At 39.1% G+C, this 26,064-nt stretch overlaps 1 protein-coding gene across 1 annotated transcript in view; it reads right to left on the minus strand.

The window, feature by feature from the left end:
- Window positions 1-26,064, minus strand: part of arhgef40 (Rho guanine nucleotide exchange factor (GEF) 40) — a 52,631-nt gene that overhangs the window by 8,971 nt on the left and 17,596 nt on the right. The window contains exons 6-24 of the mRNA XM_023282522.3: window positions 25,703-25,935; window positions 25,417-25,605; window positions 25,153-25,267; window positions 23,421-23,514; window positions 23,187-23,273; window positions 22,237-22,353; window positions 20,309-20,407; window positions 20,041-20,192; window positions 18,703-18,841; window positions 18,253-18,372; window positions 16,432-16,623; window positions 14,868-15,386; window positions 13,164-13,546; window positions 12,560-12,809; window positions 11,544-11,633; window positions 6,431-6,637; window positions 4,345-4,524; window positions 3,454-3,634; window positions 931-1,041 (exon numbers count right to left, since the gene is read on the minus strand). Coding sequence (XP_023138290.2) covers window positions 931-1,041; window positions 3,454-3,634; window positions 4,345-4,524; window positions 6,431-6,637; window positions 11,544-11,633; window positions 12,560-12,809; window positions 13,164-13,546; window positions 14,868-15,386; window positions 16,432-16,623; window positions 18,253-18,372; window positions 18,703-18,841; window positions 20,041-20,192; window positions 20,309-20,407; window positions 22,237-22,353; window positions 23,187-23,273; window positions 23,421-23,514; window positions 25,153-25,267; window positions 25,417-25,605; window positions 25,703-25,935 — 3,458 coding nt within the window. The remainder of the gene's footprint in view (window positions 1-930; window positions 1,042-3,453; window positions 3,635-4,344; window positions 4,525-6,430; window positions 6,638-11,543; window positions 11,634-12,559; window positions 12,810-13,163; window positions 13,547-14,867; window positions 15,387-16,431; window positions 16,624-18,252; window positions 18,373-18,702; window positions 18,842-20,040; window positions 20,193-20,308; window positions 20,408-22,236; window positions 22,354-23,186; window positions 23,274-23,420; window positions 23,515-25,152; window positions 25,268-25,416; window positions 25,606-25,702; window positions 25,936-26,064) is intronic.

Consider the following 26,064-nt stretch of genomic DNA (forward strand, 5'->3'; position numbering starts at 1 on the left):
AGTAATGAATCTTAGAGCGGAGGGCTAAACTGATTCAAGGGGCTTTCAGAGAGGAGGCAGAGGCATGTCTATGGATGACTTCACTATAATGTAATACAGACAAGAAGACAGCCTCAATTATTTGCTTACTACTGAACATGGGAAAATTACCGTAGCTTACTGCAAAGTGTGCCAATGCAACATTTAAATGTAAGTTTCTGGTCAACAAAGATCCATCTTAATACTCCATCCATGATTTGGTCTTCTTGGCATTCAATTTCACAATAAAAGGTGCATCTAATAATTTGCCAAAGGTAATTTGTTGCAGGACTTCAGTGACTGACTGTGCAGTGTGAGTAAACACGACTGTGTCATCTGCATACAGATAGACCCCAAATTGAACTTTGTGGGACTCCTTTAGACAAAAGTAACATTGCTGACGATGAAACAGGTTGTCCTGAAACTGTTACCATGACATAAACAGAAAACCACAAAAGATAAGTTTTTTTTGGAACATCTTTTAGTTGACAGTATTGAATGCTTTCATTAAAACAAAAAAGAAGACGGCAGAATATTTTGCTTTGTCAACAGCAGATACTACATCCTTTGTATCCAAAGCAATGGCAGTGACTGTAGGCTGTGAAACCTGACTAGTTGAGACTTGAACTGGAATTTCTTGACATTTATTACTTAGCTTTTATCAAGCATGATTACTAGTCTGTCTAAGATTACCTATTCAGTTTTTAATGTTAGTGAGCTACCTATAAAAGTTTAGTTTCAGGACAGCAGATGTCATTTCTTAAAGAATTGCAAATTTAAAACCATTTCCTACGAAATGTACCACATTGTCCCTCCAAAATGATCATGCACATAATTTATTTTTCTCTGTATGAGAGTGCTGCTGATACATGTAGCTACCCAGCTACCAAATATACTCCTTCTTAAGCCTACCTCTGTCATTGAGGCTGTAGATGGAGTCCAGCTCTGAGCTTTGAGTTCCACTTGCATCCAGGAGAAGCTTACTGGAAACTCCCATGCAGAGAGACTCCTTGAGACACAGCTCTGAGACAAATGAATCAAAAATGCATTTTTAGTGATGCAACATTGTGAAGAAATTCATATTATAAGCAATTTATCTTTACATTGAAAGCATTCTATAATAAAGTTAGATATTTTCACTTTTATTGTTGGCAGTAGTCAGCTGCAACTTAGAAAACAACAGCAGGTAACAGCAATGTGTGGGTCCCTTCTTTAGGGAAGCTGCAGAGCATTTTCTTCAAGGTGATACTGTAAACTAAGCCAGCTACAGGAAGCAAAGCTGAGATGCAAGAGTTTATGGATACAAGAAGACGTGATAGTCAGCAGTTCCTTGTGTTTGAAAAGCAAAGGAACTGAAAATCAAACAGCTAACTGGCCTGGCGCTGATATTTTTACATGTTCTGTACTCAAAGGAAAGGCAGTTATTATCCCAGATAACACAAAGACGAATCAGATATGTTTGGCCTGCATAAATCTTAAACCGAACTGGTCTCCTTCATCCTTTCAACCACATACACTACCATTCAAAAGTTTGGGGTCACTTAGAAATGTCCTTATTTTTGAAAGAAAAGCACTTTTTTCAATGAAGATAACATTAAATGAATTGTTAATGTGGTAAATGACTATTCTAGCTGGAAATTTTTAATGGAATATCTCCATAGAGGTACAGAGGAACATTTCCAGCAACCATCACTCCTGTGTTCTAATACTACATTGTGTTAGCTAATGGTGTTGAAAGGCTAATAGATGATTAGAAAACCCTTGTGCAATTGTGTTAGCACATGAATAAAAGTGTGAGTTTTCATGGAAAACATGAGATTATCTGGGTGACCCTAAACTTTTGAACACTAGTGTACAATAAAGTACCAAGGCAAACAAAAACTTTCTCCAGTCGTATTTTCAGGTGACTAGTCCACATAACAACAGCAGTGATTCAGGGAAACAAATGTTAACCCTTAAAGGTGGAATATGTAATGGAGAAAGAGGTTGTCTGGATATTTTAATAATAGTTACCGGGTGCCAGATTTACCTGCTGGCCTGTGCACAAGCGCCAGTGTCCTATAGCTGGCTCTATCGCCACACTACTATGTTAGCTTTGCAGAATGATCTGACTGCACCCAATTTTATCTTGCAAAAGAGGAAAAACACTATGGCTGTTTGTATTTCTTTAAGGCAATTGCAGTCATCTTTTGTGGGGCTAAATTGGGCCTTTTCTCAACTGCTGCTTTTATTTTTATAGTTTTACTGTGTTTTTATGGGATCTTAGTTTTTTTATCTATATGGTTTTATCCTATTTGTTCCTAGTGTAAATCACTTTGTAATTGTGCATTTTGAAAGGTGCTATACCAATAAAGTCCTAATTATTATTAATATTATTATTATTATTATTAGCTGAAACTCGACACCATTGCTTCCTCCATCCCTCTATCGCCACCCATCTATCCACTACTGGCTGCAGCTTGAGCACACCAGGTCACCTGTGACTCAAACACTGTAAAACTACTCTACATTACACACCGACAGACTACATCATTAGGGTAATTCAGCATTACATGTTCAAGCCAGAAAATGATTGAAAGTGCTGAAAAATAATGGTACCCCACTCGCTCTTTGGGTTTGCTGCATATGAAATCTCAGTATACTGTTTATTTTGCTCACATTATGTCTTCCATCTAAATAAACACTATACTGACATGATAACAACACTAAAAATGTTGCTTTTCACAGCAGAGGGTAATTAAAATGGTGAATTTATCGACAATGCTTGCGCTGTGCAAGCTGCTAGCTCCAAAGCTCAGTTGTTTCGTAGAGGATTTTGGAAATGGTAGCAGAAATGGCTGGCTTCTACCTACAGTCTACAAAAGCCCAAACCTTCACAGAACACACTGAAATGGTGTTATGAGGATCTCTCAGAAAGAACAGCTGGCAGAGCGTGGACAGATATTCGTTAAATTTGGGGGGAAAAAAGTGTTTTGGCAAAGAATCTCATGCTGCACCTTTAATTTTGCAGCAGACACATGTTTAGTGTTTTCTTACTTTAAACTAAGTACTTGCTGGAATTGTGTCCAGGATGATGTTTCACTCGTACTGATCAAATGGATCATCTTTTTTCTTTTATGCATTCTTCCTTGGTTACTACCTTACGCACAATGCATCTAAATTTTGACATTTTTCCAGAGGTTTGTGTGCTGCGTTTGAGAGGCTAATATAGCCTCATGCAGGGATGAGTTATGTCAAGTTATGTCACCTGTCAGACTTCACGCAGCTCCTTTGGAGCTACAAAAGGTTTTATCTGACTCTTTTTACACATGCGTCAGTGCCAGCGCTGTTAAATGTCAGTGCATTTTCCCTTTAATGTATCGGCATTGAGGAGCAGCAGGTTTTGTGTAGATTTGTGTGAGAGTGTTGCGTTGATGCCTAAAGGTCAGCTTGTACCTGTGTTGTTGATGGCGTGTGTCCACAGCAGATGGGCGATATCATGAGTCCAGGCCTGTCTGCCTTCTCTGTCCTGTGCCTGCAGCGTGATGCAGTCTTTGGTTCTCAGAGCCGTTCGGACCCAAACTTCAAACTTCAGTCCCTCCTCGCCAACACTCTGAGTCAGACCCATCTCACCCGTCTGTACAGAGGAGAGCATGGATATGTTAAAACTAGGGCTGGGACTGACACGCTAATTTCGATTAATTAATTCCAGAAAAAATAACGAGTTAAAAAAACTAATGCATTTTATCGCACCTTTCTCAGTTGCCTAATTTGTGGCACACTGGTAACACTGATGCACACTGCAGCCCAGTAGGTGGCGGTAATGAACCTAAAGTATGTTTTTCAGCTGTGAAGAAGATGCACAGGACGCACTGAGTGACGTCAGCGCACAAGAAAGTTTGGTGAGCAGTGATGGAAGACGAGACCACATTGAGCTTGTTGGGCGGAAAGATTTCTTTTAAAATCTTTCCGATGGCAGCTTGGATAAAAGCGTGGTTTTGCGCAAATTGTGCAACAAAGAGTTTTTGGGGTTTTTTTATCACTGCAGCACTTCAAGCCGATTGCTTATTACATCAAGTATGGCTATTTGACAAAAATGTGATTAATGCGATTAATTAATTCCAAAGCCTCTAATTAATTAGATTTATTTTTTTAATCGTGTCCCACCAGTTAAAACCATTTTAACCACAGGGACCATCCTGTCACTGGCGTCTCCTTCCCAAATAAGCAGCCAAGAAATGTAAGCACCTCACATTTAGCTCCACAGAGTGTAGTTTTTTTTGTTTTTTTTACACATAACTCTTCAAACAGTCTACAAATGGAAACAGAGCAGCAGCGTCCACGTACCTTGATGCTGTGTTTGTAGCTGTAGGCGATGCGTCCCGGCCCAGGGCTCTTCTGCTTGGTGAAGATGACCATGTGCTGGTAGAGGAAAACGTTCCTGACGCCGGCCCGCTTCCTGCGACCGCCTCCACACACCGTCAGCTCGCCCTGCCGCACCAGCTCACCTCGCTCCGCCGCCGGGATCTGAAAACACACACTCACATTAGGATACACTCATCTTGGCCTCGGGCCCAATCTGCAAACAATCTTAGTTTCTATCTTAACAGGACATTTAAGCTTGAACTGAGTTTTAAAATCATGTTTTCTTTGCTAGTGGGTTCAAGTATAGTCCACTTGTTTCCAATTATGTTGGAATTATCTTGAAACAAGTGGCAATGTCTAAAAGAAAAATGTAGATTACTGTGTCTGAGAATTCACCTGAGCAACAAAACCAAAAGTTTGACATGATGATAGGCAGTTTAAAAAGCTGATTTTGCAGCTGGACTTCAAAAATGACAAAATTTAAAGACAAATTGTGGGGAAAATCTACTTTTTTGCCTCGTTAATGTGCTCATGTGGTGTTTTTTAAATACTAGAAGACAAATTATTAGCAAAATACACAGTAAGTGCCACAGCTGAGGACACAACAGTGTAGACTTGCATTTATTTTCATGGAATAAATTCTGAATATGTAACTTTGATACATGGAGATGAGTTTTTAAGGGTGTAATAAATGACCAGAGACGCACTTTACAGGTCATGCTGGGTTGCTGACACATTTCTGATTCTTTTTTCAGACCTCAGCACCATTCTTCTGTCTTTAAGAGCCAAATCTCAAACTCTCTCTCCTTCACCTACTCCAATTTTTAGAGTGGAGTTTCGAGACATTTCGACTACAAAGACTGAAAAGCCTTATTCTCATTTCAATAAAGAAAAGGACAAAGCGGTGTTATTATGACGGGGCCCTGCATGGTGACATATTCCCACTTCGTATGGATGCTTCTTTGTGTTGGATCTTTGCTTTAATTGGCCAACTGAGTCATTTCTTTTGTGAAAATGTGACTTCATTGTTCATGTCAATAACAGGGTTGAGACTTTGTGACGGTGCTGCGACGCAAATCAAAGGCAGATAGGCACTTGTAAAAGTCAACAATTGCATAATGCGTCTTCAGGACTCAATACTAGACTTGGAAACGACTAGCAAACATAAATGACACATCCTGCTGATAATTTCACTCTGACAATAAAATTAAAAAGACTGATAATTTACCAGCAACCGGTGGCGACATAGAACTTTATTTTTAAACCTCGAGAGTTGCGCAGGTCACGATACAAGTGCTGCTTCACACACTTTACGGACACCCACCTCCACACCCACCCGAACACACACACACACTGACACACACGCTGACACACACCTGCACTTACAATCATTTTTACCTGAAGAGCTGTTACAGCGCGATCTGAAGTAGCTCAATGGGAGTGTTTGCGCTGCCGTAATCGCTCCCCTCGCTCAAAAGGGGGGAGGAGAGGGGAGGCGTGTGCATGTGTGTGCACGTGTGCGCGTGTGTGTGTGTGTGTGTGTGTGTGTGTGGGAGTCAAACGCTTGTCACGACTACAGCTGAATGATACTGCTGTGTCAGAGGAGAATAAAGTGTTTTCTGACTTTTTGATAAAGATTAGAGCTATTTTTCAAATCCACAATAACTGCAAAAGCAGCGGTCTGTCTGAGGAAGCAGCATCTTTCCTCTGACTTTCTTGCCTTTGGAGCAACTATAAAAAAGATTAAAGTGAATGACAGAAAAAACTCATGGTTTTCGGTTCAGACTTTCACTGAAAAATACCAGGAATCTAAGAAATACAACAGTTTTCACCCAAAGTGTAAGTCTTTTTGTTTGCTTTGGCAAAAAAGATGCACATTTTTTAAATTAAAAATAAATGCCAACACTTTCTTTTACCCATATATAATGAGCCTCAGCTAAAAGATATAAGACAATTTCATCGCTTCCACTGGCCTGACCTCAACAAGACGATTTAGTTTCTTTCCCTCTAAGAAAAGAAAGTAGGACTTGACAGTTGCAGAGTCACAAACTGGGACAGGCATTCTCACCGGACATCCGACGATGAGGTCACTGGCCCGGAGGTCCTCGCCGTGCCGCTGGGCGTGTCTCAGGATGGAGAGGGCGGAGTCGGAGGCAGGGTTTATCCCCCCCAGCTCCTCCAGGGCCTCGCAGTACTGCTCCAGTCTCTGGATGGGAGCCTGGAGACAGTGAGGGAAGGACAGGGGGGACAAGGGGGAGGCCAGGGGGAGTTTGGACTGGAGGGGAGGAAAAGGAAAAAGCGAAATGTTAAGTCTGAAAGTCTGAGTGTCTCTGCTGCTGTTTCTACATCTGATTCAGTCAAATCAAACCCAGACTGTGTCCACAATTATACAATGCGGGGTTCAATTATACACCAGCGAACCTTAACATTAAAGCCACTGACGGGTGGAGGGAAAAACACTGATTATCTCATTACAGCTCCACCTGTGGACAGGTCGGATGTAATAGGCAGCAAGTGAACTCTTGAAAGTGAATTCTTGGAAGCAGGAACAGTGAATTAGTGTAAGAATCTGGACTTTGAGAAGGACCTAATTGAGGCGAGAACATCTTTTAAACGGCAGCTCGTGGAGTATTCCAGGTATACGGTGGTTACCAAAAGTAGTTCAAGATAGAATCATGTGTGGTCAAACCTATGCTGCTAAAAACCTCAATGCTGCTAAAATGCAAAGAGTGTTCATGATGACTCCTGTTCAGTGCCAGAACCGCTTAGAGTGAGCATGTTAACATCTAGAACTGGACCAGTGGAAGATGGTTGTTTGGTCAACATGTGGTTGGCCCATAATGCTTTTGGGTCCTGCTACTTTGACACCGAAACATTCTTGCAGACCACACTTTCATGATGACGGTATTCCCTGAGAGCCTCCTTCAGCAGGATAATGCTAAAAACACTGTTCAGGAATGGCTTGAGGAACCGGACCAAGAGTTCAGGATGTTGACTTGGCCTTTAGTTTCTCCAGGTCTTAGTTTGTTGTGATGTTCTTGAAAAGTCCAATTCATGAGGGTACCACAACACAACTTCCAGGACACACAGAGCTGTTTTGACAGCTGTTTTTAGTGTTGATTGGTTTTGCATCACTTAATTGATCCCAGAATGCAATGTGGTGAACAATCTGTGGTCCCTAACAAGGTTTTATTTGACATCATGTACTGCACAGACAGGAAAATGCCCAGAAATGACTTTAAAAAACACCTTTACATCATGAAAAGTGAAAAAAACTATGCTATTTCTGAAACAGCACCAATGTTCACAGACGTTCCCAAAATTCTGTCATCAGAAATTTTCAGTGTTAAAACGACACAAAAGTAAGCCTGACATTGTGACTGATATTTTTTAAAACATGCCACATAAACGGCACAATATCAGGAAGCAACTTGTGTCTTGTGCCTCAAATTCTGCTGTTTTTATATGTTGCTACATCCTTAGACTTTCCTTTGGCCTCTTTTTAGAAGAAGCCTGTCTCTCTTACTGTGTCTCAGGTCAGTCATGCCCTCTGAAATCACCTCCACCTGAACTCCATCTGATGATCAGTGCAGCTGATATCAACCCTGAGAATCAGTGCTCTTGTTGCCATTTGGCAACTGAGCTGGATGCTGAGTTGCAGAACTCTGATAGTTTCTGTGTTGGCTGTAAAAAGTGACTTTCTCCAACCAGTTTTTCTAACCTAAAGGAAGTCTAGCAGGGATTTTCTGCCATTAATTCCCCCTCCTCTTTATCTCCTGTTTTGTGGTTAAACACAAGCTAGCTTTTTAATTACCCAGTTCGTGTGGTTTTGTTTGTTGTTTTGGCCTTGGAGACCCTGACGTCTTTTTTTTCTTCTGTTCTCCATTTGACATCTCTGTCAGACATGTTTCTTTAAATATATCTTTTATTGGAGCTGCTTTCTTGTAATTTTTGACCCAAGTGGTGGAAACAACTATGTATATTTGCTCAAGTACAGTGCTTGAATACAATTTTGGGGTATTTCCACTTCGTACTGCCTTCTTCTTCAAGTCCATTACATTTCAGAGACAAATATTTTACTCCACTACATTTATCTGACCGCTTTAGCTACTTTAAAAATGAGGATTTTCCACAATGGATGATATATTTTGCTCGTGGAAGATGAAAGCAGTAGCTTCCAACCTTTTAGGCATTTTAAATACAGCGTTGTGTAGTTGGGGTCAGGTTTCAGATATCTATGAGTTGATAACAGCTCCACCAGAGTTCCTCCTGCTGAACTTTGATCCATTATCTCAGCAAAAATCAAAGATTAAAGAAAACATTTAAAAAATTCAAGATTTGAGTATTTTTTCTTTTTTCGCTCACATTAATCATCTGACAACCCATCAGATTTATCTGTATCTAAAACTGCATATAAAGTAACAACAGTAACATGATACACTGATGCGTCGCTATTAATAATCTAATGATGCCACATATATGATAAGAAAAGCACTCAGGGAGTGCAGTACTCCACCAAGGCTGCTCATTCCTCCATATGGCATTGCCAGAAATAGAGCATTTATTTATTTATTTTTAGAACTGCAGCATTTGTTTATTTATTGATGATCAGAAATCACATCAACATAGAATGTGATCATTTAATGTAGATGTACCCACAGATCAAATGACCTTGCGCTGAGCACAGTGTGTGTTGTGCATGTATACGTTATGTACGGACACCAAATCGCGTGACCTAAATATGTAATGGGCAGCGGGAATTGATGGGACTTAGAAACACCCCCCTAATTTAATCAATTGTTCCATGTATCATTTCCAGTGGATAAGTCCTGATAAGTCCAAAGTGGTGGATTTGTAGCTGGATTGTGATCGTGATCGTCAGCAGGCTGCTGAAGTAGCGTTCGCTTGTTGTCATAGTTACAGTGATGCCGTGCTGCTATCTTGCAATGATACGGAAATCTTTAACAAATTCGTGGATCCAGACTATAAGTCGCATCAACTGCCAAAATCTAATGAGGTGTTTGTTGTGTCATTTCTGACATTTCCTGAAAATTTCATTCAAATCTGTTAGTCCGTTTTTGAGTAATGATGCACACAGATGGAATAACAGACGGACAAACATACACCAATTGTCACATAACTCCACTGCGTTCCTTGGCGGAGTAAATATATCAGTTAAAGGGACCAAATCAGTACTTTTACTTTAATTTCTACAAGTTTTGCTGCTAATGTTTGTATACTTTTACTTAAGTTGGAGTTTTCATGCAGGACTTTTACTTGCAATGGAGTGTTTTTGCTGACGTAAACGATCATTTTATTGGCTTTTAGTCCCATTTTTGCAACAATTTGGTTTTGTGAACTTGGTATGCAACTCCTTGTGTTTCCCTATATGTTCAGTAAAGATCATTCCATATGTTAGTGTATATAAAAAGTCAGTTAAAGACTGTTGTGGAGATTTGCAAATGACTAATAAACTAAAAACCCTGTCAGGTTAAGCTGATTGTGGTTTAGAGACATTATATAATGCAGATTATTAGGTGTTGAATTGGATGGAGAACGCCATAGTTTGGATGTTTTTTTGTTTTTCCGTTGAAGAGCTCTTTTGGCTTGCTGTGATTACAGCTTGAAGCATGTGTAATCAGGCTAATCATTGTCTCAAAGCTACAAAGAGCCAAGACTAATTTTTACAGTCATAATTGACGTTTCAATCTTGCTTCTTCCACTCTTATTTCCCACATCCGCTGATCCCAGCAACCGTGAAAAAGCGGCTCCCGTCATAACAATCATCCCCAGAATGATCCCCATCATCACTCAGCCCCAACACCACTTCCATCACCATCATGATAACCATAAACCTCCCTGTAGCTATAACCCACAATGTGTTCCTGCTGCTTTTAAAGCTGCTCCTGCACGTGTTGTGAGCTCATGCTGCCTCCTGCTGGCCATCCACTAGAAATGCTCCTTATTAAAACACTCCACAACTTGAGTGTAGCCACAGAGATCTTAAGCACTCTGATCTCTCCACATAAAGTCCTCGTAGTAATCTCACGATGCTGTCGATGTATTATTTTTAGCTAATTGTAGCTCGGGAGCTCAAATTAGTTTCCCTGTAATCCGCCTTTAATTGGCTTTTCTAGTGTACATTAAACATGTAATTATCTTTACTGTATACAGCTCATTTTTAATTGCCGCCACAAACGAATAAAGCAACTTTAATTGGTTTGTGCTTGTGATGTGCTCAAAAATTACTCATAATGATGTTCTCATGTTGTGACTTAACAATTTTTCCTTAAAAAAAAAAAGAGAAAAATAACCAAATAATCAGGAGTGTTGCTCATCAGGGAGAATTGGACTCTTTTCTCTGTCTAGAGTGACGTTTAATGAAATGAGCGGGCAGTAGAATCTGTGTGGAAACAAAATTAAGTTGTTGAGAGCTTTCCGATGATGCAGTTTAAGGTCCAGGCTTCTGCTGCTTTGGCTCAAGGTCTCATCTTTGCAACATGCCCCTTGTTGTTGCAACAGATGAGTCTAAAGGAACACTTTCCTTCCACGTTGCTGCAGGACACATTTTATTATCAAAGCCATCATATGGTGCCACTTGTTTCTGCCACTTCTGGCAACAGCAGGTCTTGTACAAATGACTACTCTAGCTGGAAATGGCTGATTTTTAATGGAATATCTCCATAGGGTTACAGAGGAACATTTCCAGCAACCATCACTCCTGTGTTCTAATGCTACATTGTGTTAGCTAATGGTGTTGAACGGCTCATTGATGATTAGAAAACCTTGTGCAGTTGTGTTAGCACATGAATAAAAGTGTGAGTTTTCATGGAAAACATGAAATTGTCTGGGTGACCCCAAACTTTTGAACGGTAGCGTATATCTGTTTTTTCTATAGTTATTTTATTTTTCTCTTTTTCTTTGTCCTACAGTGACACCAACAGCCAAAACCAAATTCCTTGTATGTTGTGTGTGTACTTGGTGATTAAAGCAGATTTGGATTTTGATTTCTGACTCTGTGTTCATACCAGAATTGCTACATATTTACTTTATTATCTTTTGTTTTCAAGTTATAGCAGCTCTATATGTTTTTGTTGTTGGTGGGTTTTTTTTGAGTTCCATAACTGGCTCTTATGTCAAGTGTGGCATCAGACTCGACAGATCGATTCAATGATTCCTACCTTGAAGAAGTCAGCCGCCTGTGTGACCAACAGGGAATCCAGTTCTGGTTTATTCCTGATGTAGTGGGAGTACTGCAGGAACTGCTCCCGCTGTGTGGCAACAGACGACAAAGACATGAAAGAATACCTACATACAACAAATGAGAAACTGAGTAATTACGAGCAAATTTTTAAGCAAATTATTAGCACTTATTTTTTTTGGACAAGCTGCATAAAAAACATTTATTATTTGAGCATTTATTTGGATAAATTCAGGTAAATCTAAAATAAAAATCTGACATTTCAATACACAAATGTCTAACACTACCTGTCACAGATTTAGAATAAAATTAAGCAAAATCTTGTGATGCACAAGAAGTTATGTATTCTGTCTCTTCCAACAAAACATGTACATTTTTGAGATTTTTTCTATCTTATTGTCTCAAATACGCCTAAAACCTTTTACTATTTCAAAGTAAAGGAATAGAGAGAGCAGAGTTTGGGGTACAAGTCAAGGAAGCCAAAGGAATATTGTTGCTTTTTGTTCTTTAATGGGAAACAAAAAAGAAAAAAAAATAATGGTAAACAGTTATCTATTTGTTTTGCTACTCTGTGCTGTGTTCCTGAAGAAAGACTGGATTTATGTCTTTAGACTTCTAAAAAGCACCGCGACAAGACTTCTATTTTGCAAGTCACGAAGAAAAAAAGAATGAGAACCACTATTTAAGATGACATTTTTTAAATATATGTTATGCTTTATCTTATAATCTTTATTTTTTCTATTCTTTCAATTTGAATCCAATGTTTTAATGCTGTTTTTTGTTCTTTTTTGACATTTTTAATTCACTATAAAATACATCTTTATTTGCCTTTTGTGCATAAACTGTGCTACACAAATAGACTTGCCTTTGTTTTTTGGAAATGTTTAGCAATTCTAATGTTCATAAATCTGTCATCTGTGAAATGCAGTAAATACAGCAACTGTTGTGGTAATAACTAACATTCATGATGGCTGCAACACGCATTCCTGAACTTACATATTTGCTGAAGCAGTCCTGTTGCAACAAGCTCTGCACCAGAGCGCCCTCCATGGCAGGGAGCAGGTTCTGCGAGTGGAAGCTGCACAGGCTGGCCCAGTTGGGGAAGAGCGAGTCTGCCTTCCCCCTGATGGAGGCCGGGGTGTCTGAGAGCTCCAGGAGGGGCAGATATGTCTCCTCCACCCCCTTTAGAACCGTCACGTACTGCCTCTCTGAGCTCAGCATCCTGCACCAGAGCAGGTAGAGCTTACTGCAGGGGATGTAAAGAAGAAAATGTGGGAGTGAATTTGCAAAAGAGAAAAAACATGGAAGGAAGAGAAAGTGAAGATAGCAGTGAGCAATGGACAGAGATCAAAGAGTTAGTAATGAAAAAATTATCTAAGATTGCATGCTGACTGATAAAATCATTCTCAAACAGACTTCAGTTGGACTTAAATCATCCCAGCAGTGATGCATCACTTTTCTCTTTCATCTCAGTCTGGTCTGTTCTTAATGTCATTAATTCTGTTGGGTTTCTTATGAAGCTCTGAGCCAACTCAGACCTGCTCCCACTTATTTACTGCAGACACAAACTTTCCACAGAAATCGAAAGAGAGACGCTCACCTCTGTGCAGTTGAACCGGCCCTGTCCGTCCCCGTCTCCCTTTCCGTCCTCCCCAGCAGGACGTGTTGCCGTGGCGACCCCGTGTGGTCCACCACCTCCTTGCTGCTGACCTCCACGCCTCGGATCAGCACCCCTCCTCCTCCTCCTCCTCCTCCTCCGCTGCCCCAGCCGGGGATGGCTGCGGCCATGCTGGTGGTGATGACCGGGTCAGCTATCGCCCGTCTACCCAGCCAGGACATGGGGGAGTTACGGCTCGGCCCGCCCACAGGGGACTCGGCCGGTTTGGGGGTGGAGGCGCCTCTACGGGGGGCCAAGAGGGCCTGGAGGTCAAAGCTTGGGTGGCGCTTCCTGGGAGGCTTGGGTGGAAGTGGGGCATCTGTAGGCTGGAGTATAATAAAGAGAGCTTTTGTTTTATGACTGTATTCTTGACTTGATAAACCCGCAGTGACTTTTTTGGCCACTAGTGGGCAACAAAGTATAAAATCAATCCAGCAAATACACAACAGAGCAACATTGGCATTTATTTAAGCCTTGCAAAGATTAAAAAATTAGTTGTCGACTATTAAATCAATCACTGACTATTTTGATGATCAATTAACTGGTGTCAGTAATGATTTAAGCTTCTTAAATATGAATAGCTTCCATTTTTTTTAAAGTAGATTTTTGGGTTGTGGACAAAACTAGACATTCATCTTAGGCTTAGGGAAACACTGATCCACATTTTTCACTGCTTTCTGACATTTTGTGCACCAAACAACTAATCCATTAATCGAGAAAATAATCAGCGGACTAATCAACAACGACAAAAAGCCCTAATTCGTTTGGAGCCATGTTTCAGGCCATCTGTTTCGGTCTCCACCGACTCCTGAGGGAAATGTTTGGCTCTTTAGCAGCTAGATACTGGCAGCTAACTGGGGGCTAAATCTGCCATTCGTTGCAGAGCAGTGGGATTTTGGAGACTTTTCACTGAAAACAGATGCATGTTGTGATGGTGGGTCTGAAAACACTGAGCTGAAAGATGCTAAACAGCTCCTCAGAGTTAAGAGGAAGTGCAGTGGTGGCTGGAAAAACTCCGGTTATGTCACCAGGAAAAACCCCCGCTCATATATAAATAATCGTTTTGAGACTCTCTCAATATAGAAAATATTGAGTAATTGAGTAGCAGCTTTAATTTTAGTTTACTGCCGTTTCTTTTGTGAAAAGAGAATAATTTCCTTGTGAACAAACCAAAACTCAAGTAAGAAATGTTTTTACATTTGGGCCTTATAAAGATTGGAAAGAAAGTTTGGGGTCGCCCAGACAATTAACTATAACTATAACTATAACTATAACATGAGTAAGTATTTCTGATTCTGATACAAATGGAAGCTGCAAGTTTAAAGCATTGCCAAACAGTAAGATTTGGCTCTACATTCTATCACAAGTCAAGTTTGTGATAGAAAGTGTGTCCAAAAGAGAGTCCTAGATACAAGATTTGCACAAAAAAAGTCTGCAGCATATAGACTGATCAAATTCAACTGTTGTCACTCAGTGGCAACAAGAAATGCTGTCATTCTGCAGCTAACAACATGATAAATAGTGGAAAATTAGGTTATTTATTTTGCCTAATGACATTCATATTCAATGCAGCTGCAGGAAAAGAATAGAATTTGAAACAATAGTGGTATTTGGGTAATAATATTGCATCTAAAAAGACAGACTCACGCTCTTCTTTGCAGGATTGAGAAGATTCTGCAGAAACTTCCCTCCTCCAGCTCCTCCTGCTCCTCCTCCTCCTCCGGCTCCATCTTTCTTGTTCCCCTTATCGTCTCCTATCTTCAGCGTGGAGCAGGTTTGCGGCCTGAACAGCGACGCCAGAGACCCCCAGGACTGCAGCCCTCCTTCCCCTCCTCCGGCCCCCAGCCCCCAGTCGCCCTCTCCCTCGGGGCCCATCAGGTCCCACAGGCTGCTGGCGGAGGGCGTCTTGGCCTTGGCCTGGTTCTGATGCTGCGTCCTGTCAGACTGGAGGAAACGGGGCTTGACTTGAGCCACGGTCCGCTGGTAGCGCTCCACCGTCTGCGTCCAGAGATCCAGGAGCTGCCCGCCGCCCAGCTCTATCGCCAAGGACCGAGCGTCCTGGAAACGGGACGGGGGGATGGGAGGGAGGGAGGCGAGAGGGCAGGTGGGAGAGGAGGGAGGCGGGGAGCAGGAGGTGGTGGAGACGGCATCACACCACTGAGTCGCCTGCATGGGAGACGGGAAAGGAAAGTTGACCTTTGTTTGCCCTTAGAGCAGAAGTTAGAGCAAGACATTGAACATTGTGCAATATAAGGTCAGTCAGCAGCTTCAGTACAAAAGATTTTGGTTGAGACAATTCTTAAAGTGTTTTTTATGTATAAATTTTCTACATTTACAAGGCAGGGGGATAACTGAACCTTCTTCCTTCATTGTTCCCACTTTGTGTGGTGAGTCAGTTCAGGTGGTTGGGATTACTACGAAATGAATGTAAATTTAAAATGATTTCTAAATCTTGACAAGTTGTTTCGATCATAAAGTGAAATACTATATCGTTCAGTTCCAGATACCTGTGACTAAATGTTTTGTGCCTAGAAGACAGTTCATTAACCCTCCTGTTGTCCTCATTTACAGGCACCAAAAAGTTTTGTTTTCTTGTCTGAAAAAAATTCAAAAATGCAGCAAAAAAATTCCCCAAATTTCTGAAAATTTGCAAAACCTTCAGGAAGAAAATTCTGATAATTCCTTACAAGTTTCCCTTTAAAGATTTATTTCTAAAAAAATCTCCCAAATTTGGCAAGAAAATTCTTGTCAATATTTTCAAAAAATGATTCCAAAAAAATCCTAAAAATATCTAGTGATTACATATATATCAGTAAAACTTCTAATATTTTCTTTAAGAATATTCACAAAAAATTTTTTTTGTGAATGTTCTTAAGAAACATTTTTAACATTTGTTTTTTTCCACCACAAATGTTCAAAGATTTCCCAAAAATGTTGAAAATGTGGACATCAGAAGTTTCAGTGTGAAAATATATTTTTTCAACATTTTCAAACTTTAAAACGGGTCAATTTTGACCCCCTCGGATGACACAAGGGTTAAATGTGTCCTTTTTTGCACTAAAACAAAGGGAAATATGTGGAGTTGTGGTTATTTATAGCTTCATATATTATGAGTTTATTAGTCTGGCCCACTTGAGATCAAACTGGGCTGAAACTGAATTTGCCACCCCTGCCTTAGAGGGATTTTAAATCATATTTCTGGTGTCTCTACCTCAGTCAGAGTGGACAGCAGCCTCTGGGTGTTGTCCAGGGTGGTCCAGCAGTCGGACAGACAGTGGGACATGTCTCTGAGCTTCTCTCTGACCGGAGGAAGGCGGATCTGGACGTCGCTCAGGCCCGCCCAGTCCAACTCGCACCAGCCCTCCAAATCACTGAGCACCGACAGAGTCTCACTGTGCAGCTCCTGAAAGACGCAGGAAGATCTGCTGTGAAGTCTGGAAACACCCTCAAGTGTTTACTGTGGACATTTCGCAAAGACACACCGGGGAAATCACGACAGGAAAAACAGCAGCCGCCTCTGCTGGGAATACAAAAACTTCTACTGTTTCCACAAGAATTATGCAAAACATACGCAGCGAGCGGCACAGTGGGCCTCGACACACATCTGTTTACATTTAACACTTTCAGTTATTGACTCCTTAAATCCCTCAGAGTAATTCACAGTAACATGTGTAGCTTAAAGCTCTTGTAAGGCTAATAAAATTCATTAGTCTTGAGTTGGGAGGACAGGAGGTTTGTTGTGCTGGCGGGAGAGATTAAAGGGCCTCCACATACTGGAGAGTCAAACAAAAGCAGAGATCACTGAGAAATCTGCCCTCATCACTATATCATGGAGTTTCAACCTGAGAAGTTTAAAGAAATGTCGTATTACTGTTTTTTTTTTTTAACTTATATTACTGGTTTTAGTGGCTTTGAATAAACAGAACAGCAAAGATTGTAGAAGAAAAGTTGGAAATATGAGAGAAAATTTATGGAATCAAGACAAAGCATACTTGACTTATTTCTTATTAACCCTATATATATATATATATATATATATATATATATATATAAAAAAAAATTTTTAAAGCTACATTTAATTTTTGCTCATTTTTTTTCTATATTTGTTTTTTTATATTATTATTATTTTTTAAGTTTTACTTTATGTTATTTTTTGCTCATTTTTCTTTCTATATTTGGGTTGTACACGGTTAAAATAAGCTAGACATAGAGAGCTAGTGCTACATCAAGACCTCAATTCTATATTAACAATATGCTTTAAGGAAAATTACAAGAGAAAAAAGAAAAACTCTCAAAATCAGGAATTCCTTCGACAAATTCATTTTTTTGCTCAACACAAATACGTAATTCATGTCAATAATAACGAGATTGATGCAGAGACGTGAGATTATAAAAGGTTCTTTGGCAACAAGCAGCAAGTAAGAGTTGCCTTATGTGTTGAAATTGTAAGTGATTATGAGTTTGTTGATGATACAAATGGTCATAAATTAATTTATTTCACAGTGCAAAAAATTTTTTTAAACCAGTACATCATGTCCACAATTAATTTCTGATTTTACAATAGATTTTCCTGTCATAAAGGAATTCTATCATGTTAAATTGCAAAGATGGCTTATTTTAATTGCAAATTGTAATATATTTAAAGCATTTTCCAGTTATGTCATTATTTATCTTAAGGCCTTCATGATATGCCTGCCATTTAATGGAGTTTAGTAAGTTTTATTTTTTATACTTCTAAGTTTATTTTTCATTAAATTTACAATGAGTAAATTGGAAAATTAATAAAAACTATATACTGTATTTAAGACTTATAATAAGTGTTTTTTAACAGTTTTAATATTTTTCTGACACCTTTGTTGGCAGATTTAAATGTTTTTTTTAAGAACATTTTTATGTTTTTTGATCCACAAAGTGCACACAGTGGCCGTCATGTTAAGACACATTCTGCACATTGAAACGGTAGATTTTCCCATTATAGAAGCACATGACTTCTGATTAGCATAAAAAGAGCCACATATTTGTATTAACTCACATTGGCAGTTTCTCTGAACGTCTTGAACTTCTGCTGTTTGAGGGAGAGTCTGCTCAGCGACAGGGGAGGGTCTTTGTAGTCCTCCAGCTGGGACTGGACTTGCTCAATCTCCTTGTCACACTGGATTAAAGGCCAAGAGAGAGGCGCACATGAGACATTTTACTGGACATGAGGGCTGAGAAAAAAGGGAAAAACCCCAGAGATGAGTGGAGAAATACCCATGAAGCAGTAAAAGAGGAGAAAGGTCACTAATCCAGTGTGTGTTGGACACTGTGTAGTATCTTGTCTAGCACTAAAGAACAGCAAATCAGGGTTTGAAGAAGTGACAGCAGGTCGATTGAGAGCAGCAGAAACCTCATATAGGGATGCAGGCACCAAAAATTCAGCCCCATTCAAAACAATAAAGAGGCAGTAATGTAGATAAGTTTGCAGTAATTCCTCCTCACACACCTTCTCCAGTTTGTCCACCAGCCCTGCCAGCCGTCCCAGAGCCTCCAGGTCGCGACCTCTCTGGTTGGACACTCGGACAAGTCGATGCAGAGCGTCGTCCACGCTGTCGTAGAGTTTCGAGGTCGCGGCGAGAGCAGCCCTAACGGAAACGAAGACTTTCTTTTCTTATTTTCATTCAAATCACAGTGAAATCATGCCAGCTAAAAAAAGATCACAGTCTTTGGCTGGTAGAAATGATACAATTACGAAAAAAAAATGTATTGCAGGCCAACTGTCTGGTAAAGAAAGGAAACAAATCAGCGTTTTCTTGTACATCCTCAGCCAAAGCTCATTACTGAGCGAGAACAGAGCAGCTACAACCGTCTTCAGATCATCTCTAAGCTGCTGTCGAACAAACGGTGGCGTCGCTCCGTCCTCCATTTGATGTGAACTTCCTTTTTCTCCTCCAGCTGCTTCTCATTTTTTGTTTCAAACAAACAACTTTGTTTTCAGGATGAGGAGTATTTTTAACCTATCCTGACAAAATAATTCTTCATCTCAACATGCAGAAAGGGAAAGGACATAAAGATCGCTTTTGTGGCCCCTCGGTACCAAACTGTTTCTGAAAGGTGATTTGTTTGTCTGAGAATTCGCCCAAAGAGATCGTGCTTGTCATGAATTCTTCAAATTCATAATAGGCTTCAAGTTCCGAGTGTCTGATGTATAATCCAGCAGTATGCAGTCTTATTAGCATCAGAACAAGAAAAAAATCTCTAATTTTATCCAAATATATGCACTCTTACTGCATGTCGTGTTCAGACTGTCTGCAGTAATTCATCATGGTGGAACTGGGGAACATTAGGACACAATATCTTGCATTTCCAATTGAAAAACTATGCTAATTGTTTGCAGTACAATTGTTTACAGGTGCTACATTTCAGTATGAATGACATTAGCATCATGCTAGCCTTGTAGATCTAATATGACTGAAGTTTCTGCAGCGGGACTCAAGTGCCTTAAATCTACATTCTTTCTAATAGCCAGCAGGGGGCGACTCCTGTAGTTGTGAAAATTGTATTGAGGTCTATGAGAAAATTAAGCTACTTCTATCTTGATTTAATACCTCAGTAAATATTGTCTTAATGCGTTAATGGTCTCAATCACTACTTTCAAGTGTCCTTCACTACAGCCTGGTGTCTATTTTGTTCACAATCTATTTAATAGTTTTTGAGATGCTCCCCAAAAAACACAAATGTCAAACTCATGGTTGCATCATGGGATCACCAAAGTCAGTAGGATTCATTTCTTAGTCTGGATTAAAGAGGTGGACCAACAGATCTAAAATTTTTGGTCCAGTACCTGCAGTCTGGTGATTTCTGTGCCAGTCCAGATGCACTATTGGTCAGTCCTGCCAGCCAGGCTCCGCCTCTTTGCTGCAGCTCCGTTAGCCGTTGGTCGGCGAGGACGCTCACCATGAGCTGTCTGTGTTTGTCGATGCTCTGAGGAACAGCCTGAACAAGAGCAATGTTTTTGCTGGAGTATGTTTTTGGAACATCATCGGTTATTAAACTATACTCAGATAAGTGTAACCACACTGTGCAGACGGAGTTTAGAGCATGACATGAACCTTTATGTTGTCTGGCATCGGCTGAGTGTCCATAGACTCTAGTGCTTCTCCGAGCAGAGAGAGGGCGCTCTCACAGCGCTCCGTCAGACTCTCTAGACTCTGAATGACAAAAAAAAGGAAAAGTGGAATTAGTGACTTTAAGATCAGCATCTAAAATATTCCATCTAATTAAACACACAGTAAGTAAATGAGACAGGCTTTATTTTCCTGTGAAACCCTTGAGAGAGGTCAGAGAAGGAGCACAGGACAGGAAAACGTCTTCATGTGTTTGGATAAAGCTGTATAAACTGTCTGGGGAAAAGCCATTAAGAGGCATGAAATTCTTCTGGACCTCGTTGATTTATCATCCCCACCCAGTTCATCGTAGATGTCTGAAACCATCGACCACCAGCAGACAGACAGTTTCCAGACAATGTCCTCTTATCTGTCCTCCCTCACAGTGACAGTTTACTGTCTGTGACTCTACTCCCTCACTTTTTAGCTAATATTTTAAACTGGAGACGCACAGAACTCCAGCGAGTCATGAGCAACTAACCTCAGAACTTTGTTTCAAATCAGGACTAAAATCTGTTTATTGGTTGATGTTCCTTCCATCTTACCGACAATATATTTACTTATCAAACAAAACTTAGAATACACTTTGTGCAGAAAAAAATTCAGTAGTCAGAACTGTAATAATAAGAATTAAATAATGAAAACGGTGTAAATTCTTCCATTATATACTGAAGGCTACACTGTAAAAAGAAAGTCTGGAAGAAAAAAATGGAAATAAGAGCACAAGACAAAATGTTTACAATTTTTCTGGAATACTGTAAAAAATACTGTAAAAAATACTGTAAAAAAGGGTGAAAATAACAGTAAATATCTGTAATATAATATGTTTTAGTGGATGTTAATACTGTGTAATTTAATAGTCAAACACTATAAAAGAACAAATAAAAATTTAAAAAATAAATGAATATTATGTACAGAAAACGTGACTTTTTTAATCTGTGATTTTACCAAATATCAGTAATTTAACAAAACATTTTTCCAAATAAATATAAAGAAAAAATAATGATAATATTGTTTTTATGGATTAAAATACACTGAAACTCTAATTTTATTTCCAAACACTATAAAAGAACAAACTACTATTTGTCAAAATACAGACTTTTGACATTTAAATAAATAGTCTTTTTTAAATTAATATGTTAATATCATTTGTACATTAACAAAACAAGGAATATCTAAAAAAAAAAACTGATTGAAAAGTTATTTACCATTTTTCAATCCTTAATATACAAATTCTTTCTTTTAAATAATGGCAAACATCTGTAAAATATTTATATGCAGTAAACATATTGTAATTTTATGGTGAAAATGTTAAAGAGCAACCAAATATTTTTAGTACTTTTTGTAAAAACCATTTGATAAGAGTGTCATTTACAGTTTTTTCCTTTTTTATGGTAAACATGTAAATTAATGCCTTTTTTCTGTGATTTTACTAGTTATTATCTGTCATTTACCAAATATGGATAAAAAATCTTTAAAATTATAGTAAATTGTTAATTTTATTTCATGTTTTTTACAGTGTGCTGTTAAGATCTACATGTTTGCAAGACTGTTGGGCAGCGACAACTATTCTGTGAAGGAAATGGCCTAAATTTAATTCACGCAAGTTAAATAAATCTGAAAGGATTTTGCTGAAAACACATATCAGCTGATCTAAATAGCCTGAAGTGATTTTTCTTTTTCTGCTCGGTTTCCTCATGATCTCTCAAAAGCACAAGGCGGTCTGCGAATTTACGTGCCTCTGTTCTGTGGATCTACCACTGGAAACAAAAAATCTATGGAGGATAATGAAACATGTGAGGACAAAGCAAGGAAAAAATATGAAGAAAATTGCTTTTTTAAATGTAAACAGACAGAATCCAGCAGCTCCTCACCAGTCTGAAGGCCAGCCAGTCTGAGTGACAGTGGGTAAAATCTCCATCCATGTCTTTGGGCAGCTGTTGCTTGTCTACGTATTGCTGAAGGACAGCTGTTCCTCTCACTGTGTGGACCTGCATGGAAGAAAAAGGGGAAAAAATAAAGGCTTACAATGAGGCAACAGAAAGCAGTATGTTCAAGAATAATGAGAGCTTTTTAGCTAATGAGGCAGAACACATTATATTGAGGAAATTCTGCTGCAACCTTGATAAACTCTTATCCAAGTGCTTCAGCAAATCCATTTATTTCATTTAAACTTGACAAAAGTGGTAATATTTTACAATTATGGCTGTATATAAATATATATATGGCAAGAAATATCTGCAACGTCTGTATTTGTTAATTTATGAGTCGTATGAAAAACTACCGAGCAACGAAATGAGCCGAAGGTCCTGCTGCAGTTTTTTTCTGTGTTAACAAAAGTTTTAACGCTGCCAGATTAAAATACAAACCAAATGGCATGAAGAATTTTCTCATGCGTGTGAGTAAGAGAGATCTCTGCTGATCAGTGCAATGCAATACGCTGATTAGTGGCGAAACCGGAGAGTTATTCAAAAGCTGCAGATGTGCCAAATGTATGGAAAACAGGTTTATTAGATTCAAAGATGAATTCAATTTCAGCAAGGAAAAGCAGTAATGCATGGTTTGCAATTCATTTAAATATGGATGGTATTCCCTATTGTTATGATAATAGGCGATGGAATTTCAAGAAGTTTCATGTTGCTTATGCTTGTCCATACTTTATCAGTGGGGCTTCGACTGCTTATGTAAGTTCCACTTGGGTGTTCTACCTCTGTTTGCAAATAAAAAGAAGTCGGCTTAACCAAAAGCAACGTAACAGCGCAGCAGTGCACTGTGATGGCGTGTTGGTGCATTAATTACAAACATGTGATCTATATGAGGTCACCTCTGCTCCCTCCAGAGTCTGAGAAAGAGGCTCCTGCTGCTCTTCCACTAAAACCAGAACAGATCCGAGACCGCCAGGGACCAACACCTGCAACACACACACACACACACACACACACAAAACATATAAACCCACGTGTGCTTTAGCTACTATCACATCTGCAGGCAAATTAAAGCACACAAGGAAACATTTCGCACATTTAGCTAAACAACATTTTTTTTCTCTCTGTCTCACCTGGAACAGTTTAAGTGCAGAGAGGCAGAGAGTGGAGGGCAGAGAGCGTCTGCTGTCCATTAACACCGTCAGACCTTTTTCTTTGGCTGCAGGCCTGATGAGGGGAACAGAAAGGTGGGTGGAAGGTTAGGATGGAGCCAAGCGGGAGTTAAAACAATGATGAACTGGCCATTTTCACTGCCAGTAATTTAGGACATTTCATGAAGTGATATAAAAGTTGAACCAAATAATATTTTTAAACAATATTCAGAAGGTCATCTACATGTATTTATGCCATTTCTGGTCCAAACTGCTGTTTTGTTCTGAACGTAAAAAAAAGTTTATACCAGTTTTTTATTTCAAATTGTCTACTGGTATTTTCCAGAATCTCAATGGCTTGTTAAATCACAGATAATAACCAGTAAAATCACAATGAAAAGTATTAATTTACATAAATACATAAATAAATAAGGACCAAAACTGTGAATAACGTCCACATTAAAAAACTGTATTGTTATAAATTAACTGTAAGATTTTGATATTTTTGCTGTATTTAATTCAGAAAAAATGTTGCAAATTCACACAGATTTATTATTATTATTTGAAAGAATAAAGATATATATTTTGGATGAAAAATGGCAAAAAATAACTTTTATTTTATAGATTTTCCCTGTTTCATTAAATGAAAGACAGTATTTAGTAAAATCACAAAAAATATTATTTTATATGTTGCCTGTAAAAATGACAACAACCAAAAAACACTTAAAAAACCAAAAAAATTATATAATATCCACATACAAATAATCAGTATTTTTATGAATAGTAATTTATTCTTTCCCAATATTTGATTTTTTTAAATCAGCAAAATATTTGGTATTTTGTCAATATTTACTGTTATTGGAAAGAATCAAAATATATAAATTGAAGATTAAAAAATTCTCTCTTTTTTTTAAACTGTTATTTTACAAATGTTCCTTGTTTTGGTCAATTCTGAATAATATCAAGAAAAGTAAAAGAAAAAAAACATTAATTTGACTTGTTCAATGTTTAAAAATAGGCTCAGACTGTGTGTAATGCCCAGATCAAAAATCTGTTTTCTATAAATGGTAAATAATTCTTTCAGAATGTGTGACTCTAAAGTTATACTGTTTTACAGTTTTTAAATCAGCACAAAATCGCTACGTTACAGTCATTATTTTCACCATTTATAATTTCTGTATTTATTGTACAGATCTTCAACTTGAAAATTGTTCACCATTTTTTTCTGACACACTTGCTGCAGTATTTTCAAGCAGACTTTTCTTAAATGTAAACTGTGATTGACGCAGGTAAAGTGACTCAGAGATGTTTGCTAAACTGACTTTAAATAAGTTTCTGTTTTTCCCTCTTTCTGGCACATGCTGCATTTCCCTGAACCCACTTTATTTTGCATTTGGTAAAGTCAGAAAAGCAAGTCAAGTCAAACATAATTACGATTCAGCTCAACAGATTTGGTAACAGGAAACGAATGACACAAGGCCAAATATAGAGCAAATATCACAGAATTATCAGAAGTAGAGCAGAAGCACAGGGTGAATCAGAGACCACAGGACAGCATTTAGTGGTATGAAGGGAACTGTTGTGCACTGTAAGAACACCTGCATTTACAAGCCTTAATTGTCTGGTGATATCTAGAAGCATATCCTGAATGGAACCATTCATCTTGTAAATCTGAATTTATGTTATGATTGGAATAAGAAGAACGCAGCTTTACCGAGTGATGTTGTGGTAGCAGGCCAGGACTCGAGCCATCTCCTCCCCACAGTAACCCTCCTCAGATGCATCTGTCTCCATGAGGACCAGAGCACGCCCCAGCCGGTCCACCATACCTGCGGAAATACAGTTCCCATAATGTTTTTAGGGATGCAAGCAGGAAGCATAATGTTCCCACAGAGTCAGTTCTTTTTAGTGATGACTTTTGATACTGGAAAGAGACATATCTGAGTGTCCACACCACAAAAATCTGATGCTAGCTTGCCTGTCAACTTTAGCTTCCCTGACTGGAGAAAGTCTGCATCCAGTTCCCTCAGCAGGGGCGGTTCTTTGGATTTAACCCCATTTTGTTGGTCAGGACATGCCTCTCCTGACCCAGCCTCTTCATTCGAGTGGTTAAAGAAAGATGCGCCTGATTGGCCATTACACACAGGCAATGGTTCAGCTTCTGTCTCTGTTCAAAGATAGAAACATTTAAGAAAACACTGGAAGGATATTTTAATACTTGTAGGATCTAATGTTCACGGTCAAAAACACAATCATCTCCAGACCTGTGCTGCTTTTCTTAGTATTCTCTGCCCCCTTATCAGTTGTCACGTCCACTCCATCAGGTTTCTGTTCTGTTTTCTCCGACTGGTTCTCTTCGGTGACAGGCAGCTTTGTCGGAGCAGAGCAGGTGGTGGGACTCGGTTGAGGAGCTTTACCCTGCAGTTTCGAAGCTTTCTGGTTGATTCGTCCACCAGACCTAGCCCTCCCTTTGGCCCCCTTTCCCTTCCTTTTCCTCCTGAACACAAAGCACAGGAAGATCTTAATGAGGTACGGCAGAAAGTTAATCTTTATGTTTTTCGGACACGTGTTTAAGAGATGTCGTTTGTGTCATGCTTGTACGTTCGAACAGCTTGTAGCTTCTGCA

This window comes from Amphiprion ocellaris, chromosome 23, assembly GCF_022539595.1.
Source record: "Amphiprion ocellaris isolate individual 3 ecotype Okinawa chromosome 23, ASM2253959v1, whole genome shotgun sequence".
Taxonomy (NCBI): Eukaryota; Metazoa; Chordata; class Actinopteri; family Pomacentridae; genus Amphiprion; species Amphiprion ocellaris.